We start from the raw sequence: 23847 nt of genomic DNA, 5'->3' as shown, positions 1-23847 counted from the left end.
CAGTAAAGCCACTTCATTGGCAGTTTAGGTGTTTGTGAGATAGAATGATATCAAGTTTTTTTGAAGTGAGAGCAAATGGCATTGTGTTCGTAAATGTTAAATATGGATTACATGTTCAGCGTCTACGAAGACCAAAAAGCAAATCTAACCACAAAATGATGATAGCTCCCTATCATTCTTGATATGTACACATTTTTATTTCTTATATTTCTATGAATACTTTGTTAGTGATATCTTATTTCTTAAAACTAAATATATGTTTATTATTATCTTTAAGCAGTTACACAAAGGAGTTGCTATTCAACTGAGCATTTTTGCATACAATGCATCTTGATCAATTGTTTTACAATTATGCACTAAGATCTGCTGCTTGGTAGCTTGTTCCTGTAATCCTAGCTATTCAGTTGTCTGAGATGTGAGGATTATGATTTGAACCAAGTCTGGACAAGAGTCCATAAGACTCTTATCTCATTTAACCGCCCAAGTAGCTGAAAGTAATGCTGTGACTCCAATGTAGAACACAGTCATGAGGGGGGGAAAAAACCAAGTGAGAGCATGAGGTCAAGCTGCAGTATTAGCAGACACCACATGTACTCTCTCTTCCTCTTTCTCTTTATCATCTATCAATACACATATCTATATTAATAGATATACATATCCACAGATACTTAGATATGTACATTTATTTTTAATTGTCTTAGTCAATCTTAAAGGATAATCTTGTCTTTTCTTTCAGATGAAATTTTTAAGAACAGACCTGTGAAATACCAATATGACAATAATACTCAATTGTTTGAGGCTAAAATAAATTTTTCTAAAGAAACAAAATGTGAGTCTGAGAATTGCAGCCGCAGCTTCCAAGGACTGGCTGAATGCTCATCAAAGACAATTAATATAACTGATAAGTCTTGTTATCCACCTACATCTTTAATATTAGATGTACCCCCAAGTAAGTAGAAATCAATTTCTGTTTGCTTGTTTATAGGTCTGTGTGTGTATTCCAAGAGACCCCAAGAACTGGTGGAAGAGAGCTCTGAGTGGCAGGAAGTTATTTCTGAGGAAAAAGAAGTCAGCTCTTAGGGTCAGGAAGTCAGCTCTGAGGTACAGGAAGTCAGTTCTGGGGACAGGGTGGGTTTCTGCTCCCTTCAACCCAAGAGACTATGGAAGTAATACAAACCTTCTCCTTTGTATGTTAGTTACCCCTGTTAAGTTCTTTCACAAAGACGTTCATATTTACTAGATATAACATGCTACTAGATGATCATACATAAGCTACCTCTTTTATTTGATTCAAGTTTTTCAATGTACATATATGTGTGTGTGTGTGTGTGTGTGTGTGTGTGTGTGTGTGTACTCATTTGTTCTTTTTGAACAAATTCCTTACGGATGTCAAGGAAAAACACAAAATGAGGGATTTTACATTTACAGAAAGAATCAGAATTCTTTCACAAATAGAGAAGAATCTCAGTCACATGAAAGGGTTGGAGCTAGTTTTGCAAATTCAGCCACTTCTGGAGAGGGAAGGGACCAGAAGTGGCAAACAACATCTACCTATGGCTGAGGAATTGACAGAACATTCTAGAAAAAATGTCTTTCAAAAAAGGAATACAACGACTGTGCAGTTGTTTATACCAGTTTATATCATTTAATAATCCAAGATTAGTGATTTACTCACATTTGTTTATGTTAAAATTTGATGTGTTTTGAAAACATTCTTCTAATTTACTCATTCCCTCTGAACACTGCTGACATTGATAATGGCTCCGGTGGGAAATCTCTTCCACAATGGGGAAGCCCCTAAGACTCTGCAGGATAATGATTCCATTAAAACCAGAGCTAACAAAATAAGAGCCTATGAGTTTAAAAGAAAATGAAATGTTTTAAAGTGTGAGAAGCTCTCTTATTTAACGGTCTCAGATGAAATCCCAAATGAAACACTGTCAAAGTGTCTAGTGTTAATACACAGTAAACATTGTTCTCTATATTGAATGGTAAGTTTTGAAAGTCTTAGAATGGGAAGGGCCCTGCTCTCTTCATTACACAACATCCTCATGTATGTGCATTCTATTATAACCCCATTTTACCCTATTTCATGCCCAATTTTGTCCATTTCACAAAAGGAAAACTGAAAACAATAAGAAACTAAATAATCAAGAAGAGTTACTAAAGTTACTAGATATAACTTATGCTACTAGATGACCATACTAAAGTTATTCAAGTTTGTCAGAAGCTATCTCAATGCTCACTAAATTTTATTTCCTGAAGATAATTTCTGCACTTCATTTGGGAAGTGATATTACTTTCATATTGGGAAATATTAGTCAAATCTATTTCTGTGTTCTCTTGACAGAGAAGGAAAGGTTCAAATTAGATGATTGTACATCTAAGGAAACAGCAAATACTTCCATCTGTTTACAGTGGACCAGAACTGGCGCATTTGCTTGTGAAGAAAACAAGTTTACATACACATTTCAGTGTGTTAATCAGAACACACAGATCGTAAAAGGTTGGTGGTAGAAAGATATTCTAGACATTGCTTGATTTTGCTCTTCACTTCTGCCTCTTAGCCTTTTACAATTTTTGCCTGTTGTATATTATGGAGTCCAGTGAATGTATTGACTACAACACTCAAATTCTAGTGGATAACTATCCTGGAAAGTAAAATTGAAATTAAAAGCTCATTAAAGAGTTTTCCTGACAGTTGTTATACATCAAACCTTGTTGAGGAGATGAGGAAAGAATATCATAAAAGAAGGATGCAAGCCGGTGCTGGTGGATCACACCTGTAATCCTAGCTACTCAGCAGGCTGAGGATCTAAGAAAGGCAAGAGTGTCCATGAGTCTCTTACCTATAATTAACCACCAGAAAATCAGAAGTGGTGCTGTGGCTCAAAGTGGTAGAAAGCACTAGCCTTGAGCAAAGGATCTCAGGAATTGGGTCTAGGCCTTGAGTTCAAGTCCCCTGACCGACCCCCACCCCCCCCCCCCAAAAAAAAGATGCAGTTCTTTACTAGGAAGGAAAAGATAAGATGAGATTCCATGATTCCTGGGTCTATTAATATTCCATCAACAAACTTCAGACACAGTTTGAGAGCATGTGTAACAGCAAAACAGCAAGTGTTCTTGAAATGATTTGGAGTGAGAGAGCCAATAACTGCAACAACATTTCCATTGAAATGCTTTTGAATATAATGAGATGGTCACTTCTAGTGTTTGGCATACAGCCATTCCTAGCACCATAGATGTGTGTGAGCATACACACACATGCACAGAGAAAGGAGTGTGACATTGCTTGCAATTGCTATCTTAAAGGCTATGACATATGGCTATGATCCATAGAGTACGAGGAAAACAAGAACAAATGTATAACACCCTATAATTAAAAATGATGCCACTAGGGGAGGCTTGGGTTGACCAGGCATAGCCTAGATAAGGAGTGTCCCCAAAAAAGATATGAGACCAGCCTAATGAGGGTTAAGCTTTTGACAGAGGAACAAACATCAGACTGGAGTCATCTGTCATGTAGCTGTGGAGTTTGCAACTTAAGTAAGGCTGCCCGGTACCACGTGAAATAACAGACTGGTTTTTTGTTTTCTCCCAGTTTTAATGTTCTGTAATGTATTTAAACCCTTATTTAAATAAAACTTGTTTTCAGAAAAGAAAGATCAGGTACCGGTGCTCACGCCTATAATCCCAGCCTCTCAAGAGGCTGAGATCTAAGGATCACAGTTCGAAGACAGTTGAGCACAAAAGTCTGTCAGGCTCTTCTTATCTCCAGTTAACCACAAAACAGTCAAATCTAGAGCTGTGGCTCAGGTGGTACAGTGTCAGCCCTGAGAAAAAATGGGACAACCTCTAAGCCCTATGTCCAAGTCCTAGAACTGGGGCTTGCACACACGCGTACACACACACAGAGCTCTATCTAGACAATCTGTCTCTGTAAAATATGAATTATAATATCAGTGTCTGAAGAGAGAATACTGATGAATGGAATGACTGAATGAATGCCGTATTTTCTGAGTTAATTTAGGGACCACTGCCAGGCTAAATCTATCCTCTCCTTTGTGGAGACGCCAAGCCTTTTATATCCCCTTATGTGTTCCCTATCACTCTCTTCCTTGGTAGGCGTGGGCTCTCGGAGAAGCTTCAAGAGCTTTCTGTTTATTCAAGGGAGGGGCAATCGAACTTATAGCAGTAATGACGAGGGAAGGAGAGGGACTGACCAGGTGCTAACGATAGGCTAATGAGCCTGTCCGTCCAAGAGCAGCGCCCTAGGACCTCCCCCACGGGCTAACGTCATTTCCCCACAGAACCGCCCTCTGGGCTCCTGACCACACAGTGGAGAGGAGGGGGCTGGTTTGGCTGCCTCTTCTGGCTTGGGAGTGGCTAGCAGCCAGCAGTCCCAGGTCTTAAAGGTATAGCCATCTCTTACAGTCCACCTTAAATGAATTGTGATATTTGCTAAATATGGTCTTAAAAGTTGATTATAACAAAATAATTTTAAGTAATTTTAGTATTTGGACCATTTTCTTATGCTTTAATCTAATGAACATTGTACAATTATAAACACCTAGAAAGTAAAGTTATATGTAATATAGTAATGTACTCATATGTAATTCTTATTTCTTTCAGGCACTGTACCATTTCATAGAAACCAAATTATTTTAGAAGAACTTCATCCCAATCAAACTTATAGTTGTGATGCAGAAATATTCTATAATAATCACAAATATACCAGCCAACAGAAATTTATTAAAACAGATTTGGGGAGTGAGTATTTTGCTTTTATTTTGCTTATATGTAGAATTGCTTTCCCTTTTATTTTCTTGCAGATTTTTTTGAGTGTCACAAGAAATAATAGTAGAGACTAAAGAAAGGATTTCAGACAAGAAACGACACTTTTTAAAATAAATTTTTAAAGTTGAATTTAACAATAAATTATAACACGGGCACTGGTGGCTCATGTCTATAATATTAAGCTATTCAGGGGTCTGAAATCTGAGGTTTGCAGTTTGAAACTAGCCTGAGAAGAAAAGTTTATGAGACTCTTATTTCCAATTAATCACCAAAAGAACTAAGTCAAATTAGAGGTGTAGCTCAAGTGGCAGAGCTCCAGTTTTGAGTGAAAACGCAAAGTGAGAGCATGATATTCTGAGTTCCAGCATGCAAGTACACACACAGACACACACATGCATGCAAGCATGTACACACACAGACACACACATGCATGCATTTTCACACACAGACATACACACAGATATATAGGGCTCAAATTTTGGTGATTTTTCTTGCTTTGTTCAGGTTCTAGTTTAGGGGTTGGAGACATAGCTCAGGTAGTAGGGTACCTGCCAATGACCATAAAGCATCTGACAGTGAGTTTGAGTCCCAGTCTTGGAAGAAAATGAACCAAACAAAACAGAAGGCAGTTATTACAAGGCTGTGTTAGAAACCAAACAGAACTGTTTTCTTACTTGTCATTGCATTCTCTCATGATTCTCTTCCTTGTGAATTCTGACCGTTCTTCTCTATCAGGTCCTGCCACTGACTATGGGAGGTACAACAAGGAAAGAAATGAATAAAGTATAATGCTACGTCTAAGTGTGTGTGGATGGAAAAACAGTCATTTTAATTATTAAATAGATACTAATATAAGTAAATAACAAAATGATAATACGTAATAGCAACTGAAAACTATACTTCTAGAAATTAATAGCATTTGGAAAAGTAGAAGGGAATAGGAATAAAGAGTACTAAGATTCCTGGATCCTTTAGACATATAGATATTTCAAGTAGGTTTAGAATTTTCTAGAAAAATCAGCTAACTCTATGAGAGACAATACAGCACAGACAAATGAATGTGTGAATAATTCCACAAGGATTAGATGAAAAGTAGAATAGAATTTCTTCAAGTTCTAAGATGTCTAATTTGAGTGATAGATAAAGTATGCAATTATCTAAACCCATTTACCTAGGAAGGATAAATGAGTTGGAATTAAAGCTGTAACTACTTCTCTGTCTGCTCCCAGGGCCTGCGCAAAAACACAAATTAAAGGTGGAGGATAGCTCAGTAGCAGATGCTTGCTTAGCAGAAATGAGGTTCAAGATTCAATCTTAAGCATATTTGCAAATAAAAAAGTAGCTTTGCCGACAAGTTATCTGAATATTTGACAGATTATTCTTAATTAACTGATTACACAGGACAAAGGTAAAAGTTCATCACCAAATCGAAAATTAAGAAGATTTACCTTCACATTTTCTTTTAAGTATTTTAGAGCATTCTCTCTGACATTTAGCTGTATTATTCCTTTTCAGCCAACATTTATAGATGGTATAAAGTAACTTCTCAATTTCATTCTTTGTGTATAACTATTCAGTCGTCCTACCATCATTTGCTAAAAAAAAACTAGTCTTTCCCTCATGGAATGGTCTTGGTATTCTTGCCAAAATTAAGTGGATCATTATGATATGTTTTCTTGGAGACTTTTCTTTTTATTCCATTGATTTCCATACATATGTTGATACTAGCTCTAGGCTTTTCCTGACTTTTGTTTTATAGTAAGTTTTGAAGTTGAAAATTGTGTCATTCATTCTACTTCCCTATTCTTTTGACAATAAAGAGGTCCTTAAATTCTAGGTAAGTTTGTTAGACATCTTTTCAATTTCTACAGACTCCAGCAGGGATTGTGATAGGAGTTGCCATTGAATCTGTCCATTTGTTTGGGGAAGAAGGTCACAGTGCTAATCTTTCAGGTTGAGGGCATGAGCACCTTTCTGTTGATTCCCTTTCATTTGCACCCAAGATGCTTTGTGTACCTGTTGTTCAACTTATTCCTAGTTTAAAGCTATTTAATTTCATTTTAGATATTTTATTGCTAGAATATAGAAATGTGATTGACTTTTCTAGACTGATCTTGCAGTCTGTTAAATTGCAAAGCTGCAGACTTTTCACAAAACATACCAAGGTGATTCAAACTTTGTAACCAAGGTCTAGCTGAGAACAATGGGTATGCCTAAAACCAGATCTCCCTGAATGCTCCCAAGTAAAATAAACAAGAAGAGCAAAAGAAAACCCATATAAAATTATACCCTCAGCAAAACTAAAGAATAAAAATAAAAATGTTGCAGGGGATTAAGATTACATGGTCTACAAGTCAGTGTAACAAATAGAAATACAGATGTACAGATAAAGTAGATCAATAAAGAGAATTCAAAATCCTAGATGGCCAAATTTCACAGTGGAGAAGAGGGATAGTGGAAAATCACCTCAATAAATTATCCTGATTGGTAGACTTATAAAAATAGTGAACATCAGATCTTGCCTCTCAATAAACTCACAAATTCACTGAAAATGTTTCATAGATCCATTAGCTAAAATTATAGAATATTACACAGAAGAACATCTTGATGTCTTTAACATGGCAGAACTTTCCTAATAAACAAAAAGGAAGAAGGGCCACTAGCTAATCATCAAAATGGAACCATCTTCCTGCTTTAAGTAATTATGAAAATAAATCTAGCCACAGATCATGAGGGGATATCCACAGCTGATTTTTAGAGATAGACACAGAGCATATCTAGCTACAAAATAAAGCATCCAGCAGTCCAATTTTTTAAAGTAGGCAATTAGAATTGATAAAGATGGAGGAGAATGATGAAAGGGATGACATTGGTCAAGAGGTATTATACACATAATCTGTCTTGGACTGAACAACTTTTCTTGTACAACTAGTTAAAATAAAGCACAAATAGGCAAATACTTCATATATATACTCTATGCATGAAGATACTAACAAACAAATAGCTAACAGACATACAAAAGAAGAGGTCCAATGTCATTAGCCCTCTGGGAAATGAAGGTACTATTACAAATGCCCCAAGAAAGCTCAAATTGAAAAGACTAACAAGAATGTTGGTGGGATGTGAAGTATAGCCCAGTCGAATTCCTCCAGATATTTATCAAAATGGACAACTGTCCACATGACAAAGAAGATTCACTCATAGAATCTGCAATCTGGAAACAGCTCAAATAGACGTTGACTGTTGAATCTTGATGCAGTGTGGTAGTAGATTTTTCTAGTGGAAGACTGCTCCTATTAGACAACTTACGTTACTATAATGAAATGCCCTAGGCAACACAATTCGGAAGGGAAATAGCTTTAGATGGTGGGTGTGGAAGTGGATTTGGGTTTCTGGTGAGTAATCAAATGGTTGGAACACTGCTCACCTTGTAAGTCCTGAAGCAAAAGGGGAAGAATAGGACCCATTATCCAGTCTGAGGGCATTTCCCCATGCCCTAAAGACCCAATACTCAACCTCTTCTCCCAAGGGTGCTCCAGTTCCCTTTAGAACTATCCAAGGGACCAAAGAATTTTTTAACTCATGGACATTTGAATGACTAAGCATCCAAATCACAGCCTTCGTGACAACAAAGGAAAGGAACGATGCTAAAGAATATCAGATACCCAGAATGCCACAATCAATGCAAAGTGACATATGGAAAACATAGTTTACCGTTAATATTATGTATATATACTGGATGTACAAACTACGTGTAGTCAGCAGTGTCAGGAGGCAGGTCTGATGGGGAGAGAGCGTGCAAAGGACTGGGTGCGAACAGGCACAGAAGGAATTTGGTGAACGATAGAATTGTTGGTCAATTGCAATGGTACTCGTATGGATATACACATTTACCCTAATGCAGCAAGCTATGTCTCCAAGGGGTACACTTTAATGTCAATTATGTCTTATAAATCTTGTTGAGAGACAAAGTATCCATGTTTTTCCTTATGTATGGAAGCAGGGACTCAAATGGGGTGGGGTGGAGTCAGGAGGAAAAGGTAGAGGTGTGAAGAGGAGAAGAGGGGGAAATGCAGACAAGAAGCCAATATATATCCTACAACAGTAAGAGGAATGGCAAAAGTGAGGGTAGTGGTGGGTAAGAAGGTCAAAAGGAGTGGTATTGATCAAGATACATTGTATTCATAAAGTGTGTTATCTGCCAACTAAATTATATACATTATTTTTATAGCTAAGTCAGATAAATACATGAATAAAAGAAAACAAAAAATAATTAAATTCTTAATTTTAGGTTCCAGTGATTACAGTGCAATAAGAGCTATTCTCATAACAACTATTACATTTGTTATTGGTACACATTTAGCATTGGTACAAATGGAAGATCTTTGGCAGCGCAATGACTAGAAATGTTGACATTGGGACAAGAGCATGTAGAGGAGCAAGAGGCCGCTCTCATGCATCTTCAAGTGACAAATGCCAAGGGCTCACTCCAAAGTGACTCTTCTAGGATCATTAACTCCAAAGCAAATGTAGTAAATCCAGATATCTTGCTCTAAACCTCACTGTTCATTCACAACTAGTTGAAAGACAGCTATTACCAATGAAGGTTTATTATATAAAGACAATTCTTTTTATGTCTCTTTTTTGACATCACGTATTCTTTTCCTTTGAGCAGCTCCAGAAATGCCTGAGATTCACATTTGTTCTGCGAAAAGTGCAAAGGAAATATTTGTTGAATGGAAACAGCCTCAAAACTTACCTCATGGATTTATCTTATGTCGTAATGAGTCAGGTAATAACTGTACAGAGCTTAATTCCAAGAAGGAAAAACCACGAGTTTCAATTTGGATTAATTTCTTCAGCCAGAATTCGGGCACAGAACCTATGAAGGCCCCTGGTTTGCCTTGGTTTGTGACGGGCCTTCCCTCCTCAAGCGATTTCCAGTCCCAAATGCAACAGAAGTCCAGAATTTCTCTAATTCTTGCTTACTTCTCTCAATCTGTCTTACCTCCAGTCTTCATGCTCCAACATGTGGGCAAAGTCTTTGACAAATAACACTCATCTCTGTCTTGTAGAGGTTACGTAAGCCATTTGCACTGTCTTGAACTTTGCATCTACACTCTTAGACAGCAAGCAAAACCCCCAAACTTCTTCCAGGATTAACTGTAGCTACTACGTGTGTAACCTAGTGTGTAGTTACCTAATACTAGGTGAATAAAGATAGACGTATGCATTAGACATGGAAGTCAGTTTAGTGGGAATCTTGGGTGGGTTTTGTTAATATTTAGATTACTGCAGGAATTAAACTTGGGCTAGATCAAACCTGAAATCTTTAGATGAAGTTATATAAGGGACCAAACATCTCCTAGAGAAGGTAAAGTATCTATAGTGTTTCTAGAAGGCAGTGGGCATTTGTGAGGCCTCATGGAGGCTCCCACACTGGAGCTGGCCTTCTTCTTGATCCTGTCTTCATAGGCTGAGGTTGGAGTGAGTGTTTTACCCATTTCCTTCTCTGTGTTTAGTGGGAAGGAGCCGGGAGACCCCCTCACAATGGGCAAAGTCAAAAGACAGCAACCATGCCCAAATGTGGGACCTTGTCATTTTATCTTTTGATAACATGCCTCCCCCAAGTGTTTTAAATCTGAACAACCAAAGTAGTAACATAAAGTTAATATACATGTAATTTTCAAGTCAAATACTATGAATAAGAAAAACCAATATGAGGCAAGAGGCCTGAGAGTTGGAGGCCAGCTTGTGCTACATGAGGAAAGGTAGAAGGAAGGAAAGGAAGGAGGGAAGTAGAAAGAGGGAGGAAGAGATAAAAAAGAGGGGGAGGGAAAGAGAAGTAGAAAAACAGAAAAAGGAAGAAGGAAAGAAGTAAGAAATGAAGGAAGGAGAAAAAAAGCAAAAGTAAGAAAGGGAGTGACTGAGGGAGGAAGGGAAATAAGAAGTAGAAAAAGAGAAAGGGAGGAAAGAAGGGAAAAGAGGAAAGAAAGAAATAAGAGAAGAAAGAGAGGGAGGAAGGAATGAATTGAAAGATGAAGAAAGGGAAAGAATAAAGAGAAAGGACCAAAAAAAAAAAAAGAAAGAGAAAGGGAGAGAAAAATGAAGGAAGCAAGGAAGGAAAATATACTGGGGATTTTCATCATTTAATGTTAGTCTTATAGTGACCTACTCCCTCCCTAACATTTTTTATCCTACCCTTTTTTGTTGTTTGTTTTTATTTCATTTGACTAATCATCAATGTCAGGGCCCAGTGAGTTTTGTTTGGCAAAGCAGACTTTTCTGTCAAAATGTTAGAATACATTTAAGTAAGTCTCTTGCTCTTGCTTGAATGTCCAGCCAGAATCTTCTATTCTCATCAGCAGGTCTCTAAACTCAAAACACTTCCTTCTTTCTCTGCTGACCTTTTCTCTCCTTGAACCCATTCAGCTTCACACATCTTTCAATGAACAACTCAGATTCCTGTTTTCCAGCAAAGCTTTGCTCCTTCCTGGGGTGGGGGGGCCCCAGGACTTCCTACAGTGGTTAACTTAGTTTGGGAGTATAGATCTCCTCGTCGGCAAGCAGATGGTTTCTCCCATGCATAATTGCGCTTATGTGGCTAGTTAAGAATTGCATATTAAGGAAAATTGGAGTTTATGAAAAGAGGCGACCAAAACAATCATTTTAAACGTTGCAACTTATTTGTGTTGTAGTCTGCACTGGGAGCAATACCTCCTTAGGAAGAAAAGAACCCATTTTTCTAAATATGTTGGAACTTAGTCAATATTTGATGTACCAAATTAACTTAAGATTAGTGCTTGTTTAAAATTGAATTTATTGAGTGCATCTGCTGGCCATCCAGAATTTACCAAATGATTCATATATATATATATATATTTTTTTTTTCTTATAAGGAGGAGAGCAGTGCAGAAACGTGACAGCCAGAAGCACTACATATGAGTTCGCCCACCTGAACCCCTATACAATCTATCACATATCACTCAAGGCCTACGTCATTGGAAGAGTACAACGTAATGGAAGTTCTGTGCAATGTAAAAGTCGGACCCTAGCAGATAGTAAGTTCTGGGCTTTCTTTCAAGCTTATTCTCTTAAATAGCATGGGGCACAGAGTTAGTGCTTTGCTTTACTTGAGAAATATATTGGCCTGACTTGCTTCTTACTGTCAAAGTTTATAATAATTTTCAACAAAATCATGTAAAAAAAAACCCAGCTCTCTTTGGTTCTCTGTGTTCTGTAGATCATCATAAAATTTCTAAGAATATAGCATAAGATTGATTAATGGGTACAGTTTGTAGGATTTCGGACAATTGAACACCTAACCAACTTAGATTTAAGTAAAAAGACATTGGTGACTCACTCTTACAATCCTAGTTACTTGCGAGGCTGAGATTGGGAGGATTCGTGTTTGAGGCTCGCCTGGGCAAACAGGTGAGATCCCTTTCTCACACAATAGCTGGGGAGGATGGTAAGCGCATGCCTGTCATCCTTCCATACCTGCCGGGAGAGGCTGAGGTCAAGAGGACTGCAGTGGCAGGCCTACCAGGAGATGTGTGTGTGTGTGTGTGTGTGTGTGTGTGTGTGTGTGTATTCATACATATATGTATATGTATATATACATATACTTATACATATATGTATACTTCATCTTGATGGAAGAAACTGAGCATTGTGTCATGTGCCTGTTATTCCAGCTACCACAGGAGGCCTGGAGGGGTCTAGGACTGCAGTTTAGGATAAGGGAAGGAAGGAAGGAAGGTAGGGAGGGAGGGAGGGAGGGAGGAAGAAAGGAAGGGAGGAAGGGAGGAAGAAAGGGAGGAAGGAAGAAAGAGACAGAGGGAGGGAGGGAGGGAGGAGGGAGGGAAGGAGAAAGGAAGGAAAGAAGGAAGGAAGGAAGGAAGGAAGGAAGGAAGGGAGGGAGGGAGGGAGGGAGGGAGGAAGGAAGGAAGGGAGGAAGGGAGGAAGAAAGGGAGGAAGGAAGAAAGAGACAGAGGGAGGGAGGGAGGGAGGAGGGAGGGAAGGAGAAAGGAAGGAAAGAAGGAAGGAAGGAAGGAAGGAAGGAAGGGAGGGAGGGAGGGAGGGAGGGAGGGAGGAACGGAGGGAGGAAGGGAGGACGGGATGGAGGAAGGAGGGAGGGAGGGAGGAAAGAAGGAAGGAAGGAAGGAAGGAAGGAAGGAAAGATGGAAGGAAGGAAGGAAGGAAGGAAGGAAAGATGGAAGGAAGGAAGGAAAGATGGAAGAAGGAAGGAAGGAAGGAAGGAAGGAAGGAAGGAAGGAAGGAAGGAAGGGAGGGAGGGAGGGAGGGAGGGAGGAAGGAAGGAAGGGAGGAAGGGAGGAAGAAAGGGAGGAAGGAAGAAAGAGACAGAGGGAGGGAGGGAGGGAGGAGGGAGGGAAGGAGAAAGGAAGGAAAGAAGGAAGGAAGGAAGGAAGGAAGGAGGGAAGGAAGGAAGGAAGGAAGGGAGGGAGGGAGGGAGGGAGGGAGGAACGGAGGGAGGAAGGGAGGACGGGATGGAGGAAGGAGGGAGGGAGGGAGGAAAGAAGGAAGGAAGGAAGGAAGGAAGGAAAGATGGAAGGAAGGAAGGAAGGAAGGAAGGAAAGATGGAAGGAAGGAAGGAAAGATGGAAGGAAGGAAGGAAGGAAGGAAGGAAGGAAGGAAGGAAGGAAGGAAAGATGGAAGGAAGGAAGGACATCCATTGAGCTTTTGATCATTTGACATCATCTAGATACTCATCTAGGTAGCGGTTTAGACAGGCCAAGGCTTGGAGCCCTGTGTTCCGCTCTTCCTGAGTTTCTGAGCTATCACAGAAAATGAAGACCCTGTGCTGCTTTCCCCTGAGGTGTGCAGTTAGCAGTTTGTGAAAGGAAGGAAAAGAGGGTCTGTGTTGCACAACAGACCACGGTGTTTTCTCCCGGGCCGCCCTGGGCCGGCTGGTGTCCTTGGTGCTTCACAGCCACCTCAGGGCTCTAGGACACCACGTAGTAAACAGCCGATTCACTCTAAAACCATTCCGGTGTTAGGCTTTTAACACATTGCAGGAGCTCATCTGGGAGCCAGCGGCTCACAGCTCCTAAGCCGAGAGGCTGGGCAGCCTGAGATCCCCAGATCACAGTTCCAGTCCAGCCCCAGCAGGAAGGTCCACGGGACTTAGCTCTAATAAATTAGCAAAAATAAAGTCAGCCTTGACTGTGGCTCACCAGCCTTCAGCAAAAAAAAGCCAAATGAGAGGGCAGGGCCCTGAGTTCCAGTGCCAGCACACATGGACTCTTATACCTTCAATCGCGCCTATGTGGTCAAGCCCCGTTGACAGTCATCTGTGAAATGAGTAAAATGACAAATCTGCATGTGCCAGGGCCCACCCAGGTCAGGCGCGTGACTGTGACTTCGAAGTCAGACAACAGCCTGGCTGTCTCCTGCGAGCCTCCGCTGGGGGTGAACGGCCCCAAGGTCATCTACCGCTTGGAAGTCCAGAGCGGGGATGCTCTGGTGAGGAACGAATCGCACAGCGCCTGCCAGTTCCTGGTGGAGAATCTCCACTACTCCACCCAGTATGAGCTGCGGGTAAGCAAAGCTCGGGACGCGCCTGGCGAAGGTGTCAGGGGCAGGGCGGGGGGCTGGCTGCAATTGCACTGTTGGCAGCTGTTCAAAAACGATCCCTGGAAGTAACAGGTGTGGCTTTAAGCCATTTTTTTCCCTTAGATGATTTAACAGATTCGCAATGATGTAATCAGAAGAAAAACGGTCGTCCCTGTGTCCTGGATCAACCAGATCACCATTTGATGTCTTTGCCAAACCTGTTCTATACCTTGATGGTTTGTGTTTTGCGACTGGAAAAAAAAAATAGCTTTAGTCAAATAGGAGAAAGAAATGTGAGAAGCCGTTTGCACGTGGCATGAACACGAGGAATCTTGAAGTGGTCAGAATGCCACGTTTATGAGTTTATAACAATTGACCTTATAATACCTGTTTTTAAAAATAGAAGTACGTAGAAGTATTATAGCTCAAGGTGTGCAAATGTTTCTGAATGTTCTGTGAATAATGAAAATAGGTTCCATCTAAAGTAAAAGCTCACATATATATTTGCTTCACTTTTCACATTTTTTCATTAAGCGATTCCAATGTCATTATTCACATTTACTGTACACAGATTTATATTCTTCCAAGATATACATTGCCGCCTTATTTCTTTCAGTTTTCCTATATGTCTGCATTATTTTTCTTTATTTGAACTAAATATTATGAGCCAAACATTTATTATATCAACCTCTTACTTTACCACTTCCATTGCACACAAACATATGCATTTTATGTGCAGCTCATTGTAGCACATTGCTTAATTTCCCCTTTTTTAATAAAATGTGAAAATCTTAGCATATTAATAGTAAACTTCAACCTTAAGTTATGAGTCTTGGATATATTGGACTTTGTTTCCTTTTCCATTTGTATCTAGTTTTTGCTGCTTGTGTTATATTACTAAAAATAGATCAACGCATTTTTGTATCTTTCAACAGCCTTCTCAAAAATGTTGAACAGGGGCTTGGGGATATGGCCTAGTGGCAAGAGGGCTTGCCTTGTGTACATGAGGCCCTGGGTTCAATTCCCCAGCACCACATATACAGAAAACGGCCAGAAGTGGCACTGTGGCTCAAGTGGCAGAGTGCTAGCCTTGAGCAAAAAGAAGCCAGGGACAGTGCTCAGGCCCTGAGTCCAAGCCCCAGGACTGGCCAAAAAAAAAAAGAGTTTAAAAAAAATGTTGAACAGCAATATATTGAAATAATCTGGGAATTTCAGCTTTATATTAGAGCGAATCAGCATTGTTTTTAGGAAAATTCACAGCACGACATGAGAAGTCATGTGCTTCACATTGTGAGAGACACATGCCCATTGGAAAGCTAATTTATTCTCTTTTGATTGTTGACATTTAGGTCTATGTGTACAACGGGGAACACTCTGGATTTGTGGTCACTAAATACCAGTCTACGTCCTGTAAGTCCCTCTCCCCTGACCCCAATCTTCATGCCAGCTTGTACCCGGCTGAATTCGTTTATAACTGAACTTACCTTTAGTTATGTCATTCATGCATCTTCCACAAGTTTCTACAACATTGAGAAATTTCAGGGCAATCATCAATAGGTGAACATCATATTAAACATGCCATATCTTAAATTCAAATTCAGAGGTTCCATTGATAAAAAGAGTGCTAGATTCATAACGGAATTATAAGAGGATGTATCTACATAGACTAGTAAGTTCTGATTTTTGCGAATGACCCTCTCCCCCTGTTTCAGAGATACCTACCTTCTTATTCCCGTTAGTCTTGTCTTCTGTTTGTGAAACTTGGCTTGTCAAAAGTGACCATATGTATATATTTATCCTGATTTTTGTGATTAAAGATAAGCATGCCTTTGACAACACTACGGCTTTTTAAATGTTTAGTAGTATTATTTGAAATATTTTAACCAAATAAAGGTACAAATTAAAATATCCCTTAATTTGAATGTCATTATAATGATGAAACTAACCACGATATGTTACATCATTCTCCACCACATTCACCTCCTGACAGTGGCCACTTTCCAATATGTCTGTCTCTGTTCTCCTTATTGTTTTCTTGACAAACCCGAGCATTATGGCAAACTGCTCCTCTAGAGTAACAAATGTGACTCAGCCTTTGACTGGGCCATTTTCTGGTCTGTTCTTCATATCCACTGCAAATCTTGTCCCTAAGCCAGAGACCCAGAAAACAAAGTCAATGTCCTATAGCCATTAGTTCTGCAAGTTCTTTAGATGATAGATACCTCTCTTTTCTACTCATCAGACTTGCTGAGATTGCTCAGGCTCGAACTTCCCTCCTCTCACTCCGTTACCATGATCCTGTATTTTCATTTCCTCACTGTTAGTCAAGTTCCTGAGGGGACAGAGCCATTCTGTGCTCACACCACAGAATATACCTGAAGAACCGAGTCATGCTTTTTTGTTAATGAACTTACTGAAGCAAGTCCTAAGCTACTAGTATCTCTGTAGAATCCATCGTAATTGGTTACTGTGGATACAACATTAATTTATACTCATTTTGGTACTGTGTCTCTTAAACTCTCACTTCTGGAAAATAAGGCTCCTGCTTTGTTTAATTTTCTCAACTTGACCTTGGTTATTTGGATTTATTTTAATGGTTCTGTATCAATTTTTAGAATTACTGTTTCTATTTCTGTGAATATTGTTCTTGGGGTTTTGATTTGAGGTTGCCTTGAATTCTGGATTGCTTATTGTAGTACAGGCACTGTAGCAATATTTCCTCTTCCAGTCTATGAGCATGGATGATTTACAGTATTTTGTGCCCTCAGTAATTATTTTCATCAATTTTTTTTATTATTTCCATTGTAGAGATTCTTGATATCTTCTTGATAACTTTGGATACACTTTGTTCTAGCTATTTTTGTAGCTGTTTTAAACTGGAGTTCCTCTATGTCTTCTGCTTCAAACAATTCTCTACTAGTGTGTAACAGAACTTCTGCTTTTTATGTGTTGATTTTGTACCCCATTTTTTTTACATATTTACTACAATGTTTGGCAGCTAATAAAACTCAATAATGTGTTTTGAACATTAAGAAATTAGTAGTTACTGTGTTCTAGGCCCTGTAGTAAGTGCTTACTATAAACTAAGTAATTTATCATCATTTCAGGAGTTAAGGGTCCTGGAAGTCGCAGTGCTGTAAATGGCAGCCGAGCCATTTGGCTTTGGAGATGAGCTGCTACATCACTGTATGCTTCTGACCCATTGCACGGTTGTTAGAAACCAAGCGTGAAATGTAATTCAGATTAAGATATTTCCAACACATAGCCTTTTCTCTGCCCTTTCCCTAAGAAAGGGTATGATTTTACATTGAATTTCAGTGACACTTTAAATCCAGGCAAGTCTCAGTTTCCCTATGAAATGAAGTCATTTGGCCTCTTGATGAATTGGTTTTATAGATCCGGGAGAGTGTAAGAGGGCTCGTCTTAGTGAGGCAGAAATAAGATGCCTTTTGCTTCTACATATAAACTGGAGCTATGTGATTTTTGTCTCTGAAAATGATAATCACTGGCTTACCTCATGATCCCCTTTAGAGTGGAATGAATAACAGAGAATTAATTCTGAATGATGGTATTTCAGAAAAGGACATTATTTAAAGGAAGGAAAAGGAAGTTCTTTCCCATATTCTAACTGCTCTCTTTAGCTGGCAATACTTTTCTGGGTTCTAAATAAAACAGTCAACATTTCAAAATCAGGAAATTACCATATTTGGTTTCATAGTAAATTTTTTAATTAAAAAAAACTTCAAAATAAATGAAAAAAAACATTAAGTTACAAATTTGTAAAGGATAATTATCCAGGTAGTGTCATAAAATTTTTGACCTTCCATTCTCTTCTTGTTTATCTATTTCTAGATAATTCCAGAGCATTGATTATATTTCTGGTTTTCTTGATTATTGTGACATCAATAGCCCTCATTGTTGTACTTTATAAAATCTATGATCTGCATAAGAAAAGATCCAGGTAAGGGTTGACATGTTAATTTAAAATAAGGGTAGTAGTAACGGTGTAAGTTCATTTCCATAGGCAGCAACAGAACCAGATTAAGACATATGAACTACAGATGACTATGGGACTGAGTTGTGGATCAAAGACTTTTATTATTATGTTATTGGTGTATATTATGTCTTCATATTTTCTATACTTATTGGTGAGAATCTGGACTTATCTTACTAAGCAAAGTGGGTTGAAGGAATTTGGGAATGCCTAAACTAAAAGGAAAGAGGTAACTCTTAGGAAAATGTTTATTATTTTGCCCCAAAAGAGCAATATTTTAAGAGAGATGGGAGAATTAAAACATGTAAAAGGCAGAGATATGATCATGGTGGGATGCTAGACCTGGCAAATAAGCCTGAGAGAGTCTTATCTTCAGTTAACAAGAAAAATGTCAGAAGAGGAAATGTGGATCAGGCGGTAGAGTACCAGAAGAAGTTGAGGAAGAAAAACTTAAGAAAAAGTTAGCAAGAGTACAAGGCTCTGAGATCAAGTCCCAGTATACACACACACACACACACACACACACACACACACACACACACACACACACACACACACACAGCTATTTATTCATGTATCTGAGCTTGATAGAGAATTCTTGTTTGTTTTCTGCATCATTCTTTTTTGTTATTTCCCTCCTAACTTCCCTCTCTCCTCTCATTCTCCCATCTCTATCTCTGTTTTTCTCCCTTCCTCTCTTTTCCTTCTGTTCCCCTTGCTTCCATTTCCTCCTCTCCTTAATACACTCATTACATATCATTAACTCAATTAAGTTGAATGTCAGCTAAATTCAATGTGTGTTAAGAATATAGAAACTAACATTTGTTGTTTTCACAGCAATTTAGATGAACAACAGGAGCTTGTTGAAAGGGGTAAGTGTGCATAACTTTTATTGAAGACTACTCTCTATTTTGTATCAAAATTTTTCATGAGCAAAGATGGAAATAAAGATAATAAAAAGAAAAAAGTCTTTAAAAAGATAAAATTGCTATAAAATGCATGTAATCAGGAAGCAATACAGATATCTTTATAATGGCAATATTTGGTCTGGGCTTTCCTCTAATACATAGAGACTGGGGGAGGGGGTATATTCTAGTAAAGGGCACCATGCAAACCCAGAAGGAGACTGAAGGACAAGATTTTGATGTCAATGATTTATAAGCAAATGCTTGCTTATATGTGAGTGAGATTTCCCAGCCAGAACATTTGTGAGGAGGAAAGAAGCAAAGGATTAAATCCAAGCTGCAAATTTCATGAGATGAACATGCCTGTCTGCTCGGTGGACATGACACTGGTTCTGAATCATTAACCTCCCTATAGATGATGAAAAACAGCTGATGAATGTGGAGGCCATTCATGGAGATACTTTGTTGGAGACCTATAAAAGAAAGATTGCTGATGAAGGCCGGCTTTTCCTGGCTGAATTTCAGGTACGTTGTGTCCTGGGTATAGGACATGAAAATCAGTTCAGTCATCAGGATACTAACATTGCACATCAATTATATGGCCATTGCTTTTTTCTTTTCTTTTCTTTTTTAAACGTAATTTTATTGTCAATGTGATCGACAGAGGAGTTACATTTACATATGTAAGGTAGTGAGCACATTTCTTGTCAAACTTGTTACTCCTCCCTCATTTTTCACCCATTCCCCCCAAGTTGTACAGTTAATTTTCAAAAATTGTCTTATGAGTATCACTGTGGCATTGGTTTACCCTTTGTCCTTTGTGTCACCAGTTTGTTGTTCCTCTTCCTTTCTCTAATTCTGATAAACCTATATAAGAATGGCTGATAAACACATGAAGAAATGCTCAACATCTCTGGCCATAAAAGAAATGCAAATCAGAACAACATTGAGATTCCACCCCACCCCAGTTAGAATTGCCATTATCAAGAAAACAAATAATACCAGATGCTAGTGGAGATGTGGCCAAAAGGGAACACTACCACACTGTCGGTGGGAGTGTAAACTTGTTCAACTATTCTGGAAAGCAGTATGAAAGTTTCTCAAAAGACTGCAGATAGAGCTCCCCTATGACCCAGCAATCCCACTCCTGGGCATTTACCCAAATGACCAAAAACAAGACCACACTAAAGCTACCAGCACAAGTATGTTCATTGCAGTATTATTTACCATAGTTAAGATATGAAACCAACCCAGATGTCCTTCAGTAGATGAATGGGTCAAGAAAATGTAATATATATGTATATGTATACACACATTTATATACATACATACATACACATACAATGGAGTTCTGTGCTTTCATCAAAAAGAATGACATCACCCCATTCGTAAGGAAATGGAAAGACTTGGAAAAAAATCATATTAAGTAAAGTGATCTGGACCCAAAGAAACAAACTCTATGGTTTCACTCATTGGTAATAAATAATGAGTACATGTCTAGGATAGTCCTAGCAGAGGATCATAACAGCTCAATAGCTTTCTGCCTATGATCATATAAGATGGTGCTAAACAAAATGAATCCAAGATATGGAAACAAGAGGTTTTCCTTTATTGCTGTTGTTTTTAATGTACTATGTGAAGTTACTTCTTTTTTCTTTAGTTTTTTTTTCTTTTCTAAATAAGGTAGACAGAGGAGGTTTATTTGAAAGTGAAAGACAGACAGAAAAGTAGATTCTCTGTGGAGATGGCCCCAGATGTGGAAGTCCAGTGGATCTTTCTTGGAGGGCAGGGACTGTATCAGCAGGCTCCTCCCATGCCTCCTCCTCTTGGCTTCGTGCCTGATTTCCTTGATGGCTTGTGCATGTACTGATCCAGTCCTTGCCATTGGTTGAGTGGGATCACGGGGCTTTGGGGGAACAAGTGCCCTGCTGTGGCCACATTTCTGCCATGTGTTATGTCTCCCACTTTCTATCCAGTCTACCTAACCACAGAAACCTAACTCTCAAGCCACTGCCTGGACAAATTATCCCACATAATAATATTAGCAAGGTAGATATTTGCAGGCCAGGTAAGAGGTTGATGAGATCATACTCTGAAGCTAGTAAATATGTTGCTAGAATATTTTATTTTATTATGATCAACATTGAAACCTATCACAAAACCTATTGTACTTGTGCTCTAGATAACTATCCAAGTTTAAAATGACTCAGCAACTAGTTCTAAACTTACCAATTTTTAATGATCTCTGTTATGAATGTAATCCGTCATTTTCTGTTTTTAGGAAGCACAATATTTATTTTTGCAAAATTCCTAGTAATGGTCAGTTTAGCTGTCATGTGCAAGTTATCAGTGCATTGAGCAGGATATCTCTTTGACTCCATGTGATAACTGGCAAAGGAAAAAAAAAATCTTTTCCCAGAGTCTGCTGCAACCCAAAGACTCTTTGTGTCTTCCAGAGCATTCCCCGTGTGTTCAGTAAATTGTCCATCAAAGATGCTCGTAGGCCTTTCAACCTGAATAAGAACCGCTACGTGGACATCCTCCCTTGTGAGTATGCGTGGACACGTGGAACTCTGCTCTTCAGGCCGCTGCATTACCCACTCTCTCATTAGCCTCCTCTTCTCTTCCTTGTTTCAACAGATGATTATAATCGTGTTGAACTCTCTGAAATAAATGGAGATGCAGGGTCAAACTACATAAATGCCAGCTATATTGATGTGAGTACAGTGACCACACTATGTGACCCCCTTCACATTTTATCCTTGACAATTAGCCTTCTTCTTTTATCTGTGCATTCCACTCAGCCCCTTCCTTGTCTTTGCAAAATTTTGGAGGAATCAATACAAATATTTTGAAGTAAAGCCCATATCCTCATTAAGACACACAACACAATCATCTGTGTTAACCAGAACAGTAATTCATTATATGCATAACAGTTCTAGGTGCAGCCTAGGATTTTTCCTCTTGGCAACAAAACAAAATTATACTAAAATTAATATACTCTAGGGCCTGTTAAGTGGTGGATAGTGAACAAATGTTCGATGCATGCATTTCTAGAGGAATACCACCTCTACCCCGTAGGGGTCCATACCCTGTACTCATGAAGTGAGCAGTGAGAGGCTCAGAATGATTCGTTTTCTTGTCTTGTTCACATCGTTTGTAAATCCTGAAGTTGCAATGCAGCTCGGGGCTACTGGGCTCGAAAGTGTTGGACTTCAATTACACATAACGAACAGAGGCCCCAGTGCCCACTCTATTCATACCAGAGTGAGAATACTTGTACCCGAGGCATCTCTCCAAAGTAATTTGAAATCTTCACTTGTTATACAATTATTACATCAACACTGCTTTACCAGAGTCGTATGATTTTGCACAGTTTAGAAGCATATCTAGACTGAAAATACATTCTCCCCGAATCTAGCATTTGTCTAGTATGTCTACTACAGAAAAAGTAATATCTGTGCTAGAATCTTATTTATACTGCACTTTCCTTGTACATAGGAAGAAAACACCAAGATTTCCCAAACACTTGTGAAAAAACAATGTTAATACTCACATTGTTCCCAAATCTGCATTTATTCACTGAATACATACTCACAGATATATTAGACACACAGGGACAAATGCCCGGGTGGCAGCTGGTACTACTATAAAAGAAGGAGTCAGCAAACTTTCTTGGGAGGGCTCAAATATGTCTGGCCTGTGGAGAGCATCATCTTTGTCACAACTACTGAGCTCAGCAGATGAGGATGAGGCTGGGTCCCAAGTCCGGGGACTGGTTCCCTTAATAAGGAGGGACCGTCACACACGGTGACTCAGAGACTGGTTCCCTTAATAAGGAGGGACCGTCACACACGGTGACTCAGAGACAGGAAGTACCAGGAGACAGGTACTTGAAAACGATGGGTCAATGTCGAGGGGATGTGGGGGTAGCTGAAGAGAAGAAAGGGGGGAGAATGCAGTCAACATTCACTGTCTAACCCACAAAACTAAGAAAAGTGGGGAAAGGGCGTTAGAAGGGAGGGTTGAGATTACAACGGTGACATTGACCAAGCTATATTCATAAACTGCTTTGCTGAATGGCAACTCCTTTGTACAACCGCTTAGAGAGAATAAAACAATTTTAAATTAAAAGCATTTAAAGCAAAGAAACTAAAAATGAGCAGATAATATGAGAGATTTTTGAAAGGATTGAGTAGTTTCAAGGGAAAAATAACCTACCATTCTGTTTAAATATAAATGGTAGCTATGAGATCTGGTTATAAATGATGTTTCTCTGACAGAGCTATGAGCTCCTGGAAAGAAAATATCTTCAGCTTCTAGAGAGGTCCTTGACATAGTGTAGCCAACTCAGTAAGTACTTGCTGCATAAATGAACATGAAACCAATCCCGAATTCTGTGGCTCCCATGCAAAGCTCATCTCTCTCTATGGGACTTTGCTTGCTACTCAGGGAAATTTAAAAAGTGTAAGATAGTTCTAGAAGACATTAGCCTATGTTCTCTGTGCTCCTTGTCTATCTTGGTAATGAGAAGCACACATGCTAGGCAAGGAAACAAAACTGGTGTTATCACTT

General features: G+C 39.0%; 1 protein-coding gene across 1 annotated transcript in view; it reads left to right on the top strand.

Annotated features, from left to right (window-relative positions):
* The window catches only part of Ptprc (protein tyrosine phosphatase receptor type C), an 89448-nt gene that overhangs the window by 51345 nt on the left and 14256 nt on the right, over positions 1 to 23847 (top strand). Inside the window, exons 8-19 of the mRNA XM_048358255.1 lie at positions 737 to 949; positions 2351 to 2506; positions 4633 to 4770; positions 9473 to 9832; positions 11697 to 11858; positions 14150 to 14358; positions 15723 to 15783; positions 18226 to 18334; positions 19205 to 19239; positions 19688 to 19797; positions 21729 to 21819; positions 21913 to 21989. Of these exons, the coding sequence (XP_048214212.1) occupies positions 737 to 949; positions 2351 to 2506; positions 4633 to 4770; positions 9473 to 9832; positions 11697 to 11858; positions 14150 to 14358; positions 15723 to 15783; positions 18226 to 18334; positions 19205 to 19239; positions 19688 to 19797; positions 21729 to 21819; positions 21913 to 21989 (1721 nt within the window). The remainder of the gene's footprint in view (positions 1 to 736; positions 950 to 2350; positions 2507 to 4632; positions 4771 to 9472; positions 9833 to 11696; positions 11859 to 14149; positions 14359 to 15722; positions 15784 to 18225; positions 18335 to 19204; positions 19240 to 19687; positions 19798 to 21728; positions 21820 to 21912; positions 21990 to 23847) is intronic.

Source organism: Perognathus longimembris, chromosome 11, assembly GCF_023159225.1.
Source record: "Perognathus longimembris pacificus isolate PPM17 chromosome 11, ASM2315922v1, whole genome shotgun sequence".
In the NCBI taxonomy this organism is placed as follows: Eukaryota; Metazoa; Chordata; class Mammalia; order Rodentia; family Heteromyidae; genus Perognathus; species Perognathus longimembris.
This window is presented reverse-complemented; position numbering and strand designations above follow the sequence as displayed.